General features: G+C 36.1%; 1 protein-coding gene across 1 annotated transcript in view; it reads left to right on the top strand.

The window, feature by feature from the left end:
• LOC105186180 (uncharacterized protein C1orf112) overlaps positions 1–10,124 on the top strand; it is a 40,107-nt gene that overhangs the window by 27,579 nt on the left and 2,404 nt on the right. Inside the window, exons 2-10 of the mRNA XM_011146224.3 lie at positions 1,656–1,742; positions 1,832–1,978; positions 2,890–3,110; positions 4,477–4,634; positions 6,299–6,492; positions 6,571–6,716; positions 6,904–7,003; positions 9,292–9,457; positions 9,538–9,769. Of these exons, the coding sequence (XP_011144526.1) occupies positions 1,659–1,742; positions 1,832–1,978; positions 2,890–3,110; positions 4,477–4,634; positions 6,299–6,492; positions 6,571–6,716; positions 6,904–7,003; positions 9,292–9,457; positions 9,538–9,769 (1,448 nt within the window). The 5' untranslated portion in view covers positions 1,656–1,658. The remainder of the gene's footprint in view (positions 1–1,655; positions 1,743–1,831; positions 1,979–2,889; positions 3,111–4,476; positions 4,635–6,298; positions 6,493–6,570; positions 6,717–6,903; positions 7,004–9,291; positions 9,458–9,537; positions 9,770–10,124) is intronic.

The following is a 10,124-nucleotide window of genomic DNA, read 5'->3' as shown; positions in this document are numbered from 1 at the left end:
GGACAATGATTTATTTTAACTAAAGTGACTCACTCATTGATGCTTTTATATTCTTGTATTTTATATCTTGGACGAGGTAGACCAGTCTCATGGTCCCCTCGCTCTTCTGATTTAAATCCCCTGGATTTTTTCTTATGGAAATTTCTTAAGAGCATGGTGTACTCTTCGTCGATGAACGACATAGACGAATTACATCGGAGAATACAAAATGCCTGTCAAATAGTTAGAACAAAGCCAGGAATTTTTGAAAGAGTTCGCAATCCTACGAAGATGTGTATAGAAATAGGAGAAGAAAATATGAAGCTCTTCTATAAACTTTGCAAACACCAGAAACGAGTAGGTCATATGCTTTAATTCAAATAAATAATTATTCATAACTCCGGCAATATTAATTTTTCAACCCAATTTATCCTTTTTCCTCCATTTTGTCAGTACTATCCGTTCTTAAAGCCTTGAACGGGTGGGACCCGATTGACCACCTTGCGATTGAACCAATAATATTACTCAAATCTAACCTAACCCTAACCTAACCTAACTAACTACTTTGATTGGCTGTGTCGAATTGGGATGCCCCCGTCCTGAACCTTTTTTTCTAACACCCTATATACAACCACATGTTCTCCCCATTATTACCTTCGATCACAGGTACTGTCAGTCCTGCCAGTCAGGGTGGTCGAACTCGCAGTGATGTAATATCGCGATATCTGTGCAGGCGTTATGTATCACGCGGTATCGGGCCCGAATCGAATCGCAGCGCGAGTTTAATCCGCCTGACAAGATCGATAGGAAATATAACAAGCTGGAGAAGAGCGCGAGGCTTTTCGAGAGACAGCTCGATGAATCTCTCGTCAACGTTTTATTATTCTACATATCTTTCTCCCCAAGGTACGCGCTCTCGTGTGCGACGGGAACGGATGGCCCGAATTCGTAAGTCTCAGGGACGAGGAATTAGCATCTCGATGGAAAATCGCATCGCTCATCCGTCCTCCGTGACTCAGACTGGTACACGTCGCTCGCCCTACCGCTTCGTCATGTGTCGGAACCACCCCCGCCACCCCCTCTCTCTTTCCCTCTCTCGCTGTCGCTCTCGCTCCCGCCTGGTCCCACCGCCCATCACCACCGCCACCTTTTACACCCGGCAGCCACGTGCTATTGTTTGGAGTCGTCGAAATCACCGCGAGACTCCGTACCGAACTCGAACTCTGCCGGCAGGCAGCCAGTCACCCGGTATTATTGATCAAAACTTTGCCCATCATCTGACAGCTTGTTGTCCGCAGTTGCCATGGCGTCGAGCGATCATTCGAATTCGCCGACGGATCGACTTCTTTTCTCGACTTCGTTCGCCCCCTTAACCACCCCGATACTTCGGTTACAACGGCTTGTCGACGATGACGCAGAAATTGAAACGGGAAACTTTCGGCAAATCACGGCGAAACTGCCATCGATTAGAACGGGGCGCTGCCGAGAGTTTAATTAGGCCCCTTCTTATCAGGAAACTTCGAGCATTGCCAAGAAATTTTCGAGGCCCCGTTTCCTCTTCCGCCCATTACAAGCGGTTAATAGAGGCAGATTGGATCCGATTACGCTGTCCGTGGTCTACAGGCGTTCTCCCTTCTCCTCGCGATATAATTTGTGTTATTTATATGTTCTTACAGAATATGTCGGACGGCGATATATCGCCCAAGCTTTCCGGACGCTTCTTGGAGCCGGGCAATCTCAAGAGCCGAGTGTCGAGACTACAAATATCCTTTGATGCATATCGGTGATGTGCGCTCACCTCACGTCCTTCAGTGTGATTAATCCTTAACGCTTTTGTTATTTTATTTATCACGTGATGCTGGAAACCGACAACTTTACGCTTGACACCGAGTGTCTATTGCAAACGCTGGAACAGTGTTTCCTTACTTGCGCGGCCGAATTGCTCGACGAGCAAATTTTTCGAAAAATATTACCGAAAGCTCATCGTTCGCTATCGCAGGTAACTGTATACATCTTTGTGCAACAATAATTTTGCATTTTACAGTTTTCTATTTATCTAATATCTATATAGATATATATAATGTTTTATTTTAATCGCCCCAAGCAAATATCTCGAAAAATGTGAAAAATACAAAAAACAGATGACAAAAGATTTCAAAAAAGTTATTTAGTTTGAAGGGAGACGTAAGAGACAGCAATAATATTTTGTTTACAGATGGTACCACTTTCGAAATATTCACTCATAATCACTTTTCTTAAATGGAAACCCCTATTTTACCAATTTTACCAATACTACCAATTAATTTAAATAATTTTTGTCTGAAGCATTTTTTGTTTGTCTATTATTTTTTTTGTAGATAGATATTTAAGGTCTAATATTTCCTTTTTTTTAGATAGATAAATATTTAAGAAAAACTTGGTAACTTTTTCAATATTTAATTTACGATATCTCGACAACTATTTGTCGAGAGATCAAGTGGACTCTTATTCTATTTGGTTTCAAGAATATATTGGTATAATAATATTCTAACTTTTGTTAACTTATCGGTCTTTGGAAATTTTAAAATTATTAAGTTTTCCTTAAATACCTCAAAAAATATTATCTAAATAAAAAAATTTTTCAGACAAAAGTTGTCTAAATTAATCGGTGGGAAAAGATGATATAATAAAAAATGGAAGGTTATTTAAGAAAAATAATAATGAGTGAATATCTCGAAAGTGGCGTCATCTATAAACAAAATCATATCACTATCTTATGTCTCCCTTCAAATCAAACAAATTTTGTCTGAAATCCTTTTCCATATCTTTCATATTTTTCGAGATATTTGCCTGGGACAATTAAAATGAAATACCCTATATACATATCTTACATTTAATGCGCTGCACTCCTTGATTTTTACAATACCAAAGGTCGTGAAAGCCATCGACGAAAGAATAAGCGATAATGAGAAAATCGGCAATTTGGACGACGTGAAGCGTAAATTGCACTTCTGCGACGGGCTGCTCGTTTTTTGGCGGAAGTGTGTGGAGCACGTTTCCGCGCTCAAAAAAATTCGAGCTCTTCATGTCGCATCATTGTGCAGTATTCTGCCCGAGACGATAAAGATCATCTTCGAACATTGCAAAACCAGGTACTTTTCGTTTTAGGTGAAAAACACGATACGTTCTCTTGAAACTTTTTTTATGAATAAATTAATATGGAATATATGGTTGTCCAGGAAAAAAATTATTATATAGTTATATAAAATCGTATATAAATATATATATATATATGATTATACATAAATTATATACAAGATGTTTAAGAAAAAGATTTCTGACTTTAGATAGAGTAGATAATATTTATTGTACTAAATAAAATGCTTATCGAACATCAGTAAAAAAAATCAATCTTTTCAGAGTATTATAAACGTTTTTCAATTTTTCAATTTTTGTAACGCAAATTATTTATGTGCTTGTGTGCGTAAAACGCTTATTGTAAACAAAGCAGTAATAAAATAATAATGTAAGAAAATACACGTTCGTTTGTCCACTATGCATGATCAATGGAAGCGCACAAATAGCTTACATTACCAAAATCGAAAATCATTTGTAACCCTGAAAAGAGATTGATTTTTCGATCTATATTTACTAAGCACTTTTTATTCATTATAATGAATACTATCTACCCTGTAAGTTTGGAACTTTTCTTTGTTAACACCGTCTATAATTATGAATGAAATTATATTATTGAACTGAAGAAAAAGAAAAAAATATTCAACTAAATATCAACATTACAAGCTGCTACAAACATAAGTATTTACTTCAATTGTACAATTATTGTTTATACAGGATGTCCGGGATCTTTTGGAAACGAAAAATTATGAAGATTAATCAGATCAAACTGAGAACAAAAGTCAAGTACCATTTTGCAAATTTCCAAGTTATTAATTAAGAAAGTCTCTAGATGTGGTTATTTGCAATCATTAATAACTCAATAACTATTGCGATTTTTGCAAAATGGTACTTGACTTTTTTTCTCAGTTTGATGTGATTAATCTTCACAATTTTTGGTTTCCAAAAGATCCCGGACATCCTGTATAAACAATAAAGACATAATACGCATAAGTAATTTATAATTTATATTAAAAAATGTTAAATATAAAACTGATCAATAGCACCGTGAGCAGAAAAGATTTCGATTCAATAGCGGTATCGTTGAAAATAGTACCTAAGTTTTTGAAACAAATGCATGACGTATTAATTTCAATAATGTCGCTGTATGAATATTATTAAGAATATTTACTGCAATTATGACAGTGTTGATCAGTTCTGTTAATTCAATAGCATTTCTTTTCCGTGTATATGGTCGCTTTTTTTCGAGTATCATAAAAGACATACGATTTTTAGTAAATTTTCAATATTATTACGAACATATTATGTGGGAGAGGGAAGAGGGGAACAATTCATACGTCGAGCACAGTATAGAAGATAAAGAGCATTGTTGTAAAACCGCAGCCCCAAGACCTATGGGGCGTTATTGAGCAGCGCCATGCAGGAGCTGAAGAATTTGTTTTCGCGGGCGAGTGCGATCTTCAAGCTATTCTTTGCTACTTTAGACGGCGTAATCGTCTTCGACACGGATGTGGAATCGGAAACGGAGCTGTTGACGAAAGGTGAGCGATCCTATTACGTCCTAACGACTCTTTAACCCGAAGCACTTTCGCCCTTATCGAGCACACACACATACACACACACACACACACACACACACACACACACACACACACACACACACACACACACACACACACACACACACACACACACACACACACCCACATCCACACCCACACCCACACCCATACGTCCTGCCCTTTCTTTCTCCTCGAGACAGAAGAATCCTCAAAGTAATAATCTGGAGACTTCCGCTTGACTTCACATCATTGTTCGCAACAAGTATCCGGTAAAATATGAAAAAGGGAGTCTGAATATCATGCTCTTATTAGGAAGTTGAATTAGTTCTGGTCCCTATCAATAGATGGCTTTAGTAACAAGTTAATGGTTAGTACGAATGTTGAAATCTGACAACACTGAAAGATTTGACATTTCTCTATGACATATGATTGCGTTATGTTTGCGCACTATTGTTACTGATAGTTTTATTGTTTATACGCGTTCAAAATGGATCATATAAAATTGCATTTTCGACATTCATTATTTTTTTTTTTTATTTGAAAAAGTCGGCAACTGAAACTCACGAAATACTTATTACAACTTATGGCGATCAAGCTCCATCATATTCCAACTGTAAATTTTGGTTCCAACGATTCAAAAGTGATGATTTCGACTTGACTAACAAAGAACGTACTGGTCAACCAGAAAAATTCGAAAATTCTGAATAGCAAGCATCATTGAATGAAAACACTGCTCAAACGGAAATCAATTGGTTGAACAACTCAACGTCGATAAATCAACAATTTCTAAATGCTTACACGCCATGGGAAAAATTCAAAAGGAAGGCAAATGAGTTCCACATGAATTGAGTGAAAGCGTCATTGCAAATTGTTTGAATATCGCCATGTCTTTGCTTGCTAGATACAAAAAAGAGATTTTTGTTGCGAATTATAACTGGAGATGAAAAGTAGATTTATTTTGATAATCCAAAGCGAAAAAATCATAAGTTGATCCAGGACAATCATCAACATCAACACCAAAATGAAACATTCACGGTCACAAAGCAATGCTCTGTATTTGGTAGGATATGGAAGGTGTAATGTACTGTGAACTTCTAACACTGAATGAAACAGTTACGGGGGAGCGATACCAGCAACAATTGAACAAATTGAATGATGAATTGATGCAAAAAAAGCCAGCGATAGCCAACAATAGGCGCAAAATGATTCTTTTGCACGATAATGCTCATCCATATATCGCTTCAATCGTTAAACAAATATTATTAGAGCTCGGATGGGAAATCCTTCCGCACTCAGCATACTCTCCAGACCTAGCACCATCTAATTACCATCAATCTTCCGATTGATGCGACACGCTTTGGCAAATACACACTTCAATAATTACGAGGATGTGCAAAAATGGGTGTCTGATTGGATTGCTTCGAAAGACAGATCGTTCTATCGTCGCGGAATTGCTATGTTGCCAGAAAAATGAGAAAAAGTCATAACTAACGACGGAAAATATTTTGATTGATGTAAATTTAACCATTTCTTTAAGATAAGGATAAAAAAAATGACAAAATAAGACCAGAATTAATTCAACTTCCTAATACTTCGATCGCGACCTCCGACTTTCGGGCGTCACTTTGAATTGTCGGTTTCAGTGGTGGATGCGTATGGTAACATCGCTTCGATCGCGTACGGGATGGACACGAAAACGCATATTGAGATATCAGAGGCATTCGCTAAGTTAGCTGTTGACAATCAGAACGATATAAAATGTGCGTCACCGAGCAGCGTGGCGACACACCTTGCTCAAATGGCGAAAGACGCGTCTTGTCTTTTGTCCACGATCAAGGTATGCGAGCGTAGGACTGAAATGGAAGAGAGATACTTGACAATAATACACGTATAAATAAATAATTATTGCGTACAGGACCAGAACGATAAGAACATGGAGCGAACTACAGTGGCTACCATGCGTTTACTGAAAATAGTCGAAAAATTAACGGCGGTTTACGGCACATTTTTCGCATGCGAGACGCTATTATATCTGATCGAACTTTCCACGAGAATGCACGGGTGATGAATCTTTTATTAATCATTCTTCAGTCGTAATAAAAACATACGAGTCAGCCGTTGACGATAAAAGACGAGCCATTTGAAAGTAGAATACGTGAACATATTTAAAAATAAAATGTGTGAAAATTATATGAAGTCAGAATCGCATTATATCGGAAATTTATTTGTGCAATTATTTCTCACGCAGATATTCATACTTGAATCTAACCAAAGGCGGCGGGAGAATAATATCGGTCAATACTGCATCCTTTTTAGATATCATTTTCGATCATGATGATTTTAAACAGGTAAAGTAAAGTTTAAAAAAGTATGTTACTACTCCATCAAAAAAGATTATAGTATAACAATTATAACATATATTTATAAAAAGAAAAAATATATAATACATATAATTATGAAATATATATATCTAATAATAAATATATAATATATACAGGGTATCCCATTTTAATGTCCCACCCCAAATAACTCTTCAGTATTGAAGTTTCAAGGAAAATGATCTGGATAAAAGTTGTAGGGATTTAAGTGAGCTACCTTATGATGACCTTGACTTTGACCTTGACCTCTATTTTCGAGATCATCTGAAGGTCAACTTGCGTTTTTTAAATGGGAACCCTTATTTTTTATTACACTTTTTTTCTACTAGTTAATTTGGACAACTTTTGTCTAAAACATTTTTTTATTTGTCTAATATTTTTTTACATATTTGAGGAAAACTTGATAACTTTTTCAATATTTAATTTACGACATCTCGCTAATTATTTGTCGGAAGAAAAAGTGGTACTAGACTTTCTTGCTTTATTTAGTCTCAAGAATATATTGTTACAATAGCGCCCTGATTTTTGTTAATTTGATGATTTTGAAATTTCTAAAAATCAGTAAGTTAACAAAAGTCAAGGCGCTATTGTAACAATATATTTTTGAGACTAAATAAAGTAAGAAAGTCTAGTACCACTTTTTCTTCCGACAAATAGTTAGCGAGATATCGTAAGTTAAATATTGAAAAACTTATCAAGTTTTCCTCAAATATCTCAAAAAATATTAGACAAATAAAAAAATGTTTTAGACAAAAGTTGTTCAAATTAACTAGTAGAAAAAAACAGTATAATAAAAAATAGAGATTCTCATCTAAGAAACGCAAGTTGATCTTCAAATGACCTTGAAAATAGAGGTCAAGGTCAAAGTCAAGGTCATCATAAGATAGCTCACTAAAATCCCTGTAACTTTTATTCAGATAATTTTTCTTGAAACTTCACCACTGAAGAGTTATTTGAGGTGGGACATTAAAATGGGATACCATGTATAAATTATACAGGGTGTTTGAAAGCTTATCATACAGACGAAAGTTGGAGATAGATTGAGTGTAGCCGAGAAGAAAAATCCATAATGTCAAATTGGCAATAGTTATCGAGTTATTAATTGAAACATGTGAGCCAATGAGCGCGTATGGTAGAGAGCGCTGGGCGGCTGCCTCTTGTCGTTTGCGCTCGTTCGCTCCTTGTCGCGCGCGCTCACCTCTTGTCGTTTATGGTTGCCCATCGCCGCGCGCGCTCGCCTATCGACGCTCGTTGACTTCGCTTATACCAAATGTCTTACCGTGGCCGCCCAGCGCTCTCTAGCGCTCTCAGCATTCATTGGCTCACATGTTTCAATTAATAACTCGATAACTATTGCCAATTTGACATTATGGTACATGACTTTTCTTCTCGGCTACACCCAATTTCCAACTTTCGTCTGTATGATAAGCTTTCAAACACCCTGTATATGTAATATATAATATATATAATTATATATTAATATTATATATATATAATTATTAAATATATACAGGATGTCCAGGATCTTTTGGAAAATTGTGGAAAAACGAAAAATTGTGAAGATTAATCAGATGAAACTGAGAAGAAAAGTCATATACCATTTCGCAAAAATCACAGGGTCATTCTGAACAAAAAAGTTCTTTATCATTTTGCAGATAAGTACACAAATCTTCAAGTTATCAATTAAAAGAGCCTCTAGATGTGATCATTTTCAACCATTAATAACTCAATCATTAATCACTATTGCGATTTTTGCAAAATGATACACGACTTTTCTTCTCAGCTTTATCTGATTAATCTTCACAATTTTTCATTTCCAAGAGATCCTAGACACCCTGTATATATATATAATATTATATAATTCACATAATTATATTATATAATTATTATAATATAATTAATATTATTATATGTATAACATAATATATATATATATATATAATTATGTAAAATCATATATAATCATATAAAATTATACCCACACTGAGAAAAGCAACGCTGTTACACGAAAAAAAAGGAAATTGTTCCGTTCAATTGCACATGTCGGTCACATCACGGGCTGCCATAAGCAATTACTTTGATCATATTTGTAAATAGCATTTTTTTTTTAGTGAGTGCCATGTATACGTATAATAATTATATGTGTTTATATACATTATCATATATAAATAGCAAAATTCATATATAATCTATTTTTTGTCGAGTACACTCTCTATAGTGTCGCAACAAGATCCGTTCGCGTAACACTCATGTTTCAGGCATATTTCGAATACGGGAGAAAGACCGATGTGTGTCGGTTGAATTACCATTTGCTGACGATCACCGTCATGAAGAAACTGAACAGCATACCCTACGAGCGCCACTGTAAATGGTATCTAGGCATGAACTCGATCTTAGACGTCGCGTTCACTCATATAGAACATCGTAAGTAACGATGCTAGAAGCCAAAATTAAGACTCGTGAAGTTGATACTCTCGACCTGAATTATCTGCTTCTGACGATAGTCCAAGGAGAAATCATAGTTGGGGAATTACGACTGCCAGGCAATCACGAAATCGGTGAACGGCCGCGACTGGCCGGCATTTACGAAGCGACTTTGGTGCCCATCTGCGACCTGGTCAGCCAGATCCCCTCGGAAGCCTTCCACGCGCTGGAGCTACTCTTGTTGAAACATTTGTTGTCCGGACGCTTTTGGAGCTCCCTATTGAGTTCGGACGTTTGGTGCTTCATTGGCAGGTACTAATTAACATCGAACATATTGACCAAATGGGCAATGATTATCGTAACAATTGATTGAGGGTTGAGAAAGTTACTTTTGAGAAATAACGCATTATCGTTATGCAAAAAGTAACGAATTGATGCAATTTCCATCAGCGAGTCTTCTCCGAAGATCTTTTTATTAGAATTCGCTTCCGTTCATTTTATATATTAGATGCTTGCAATAATTCGTATGATATTACAATCGTCATTATTTATTAATGACAATGATATGATGTATAATATTTTAATTAAAGTGTTGGCTGTTGCTGTCAATACATTTTGCCATCTTTCGGGCAATTTGGTCTCGCGCTGACAAAATAATTCATCTCTT

This window comes from Harpegnathos saltator, unplaced genomic scaffold (genome assembly GCF_003227715.2).
Source record: "Harpegnathos saltator strain DR-91 unplaced genomic scaffold, Hsal_v8.6 scaffold436, whole genome shotgun sequence".
In the NCBI taxonomy this organism is placed as follows: Eukaryota; Metazoa; Arthropoda; class Insecta; order Hymenoptera; family Formicidae; genus Harpegnathos; species Harpegnathos saltator.
This window is presented reverse-complemented; position numbering and strand designations above follow the sequence as displayed.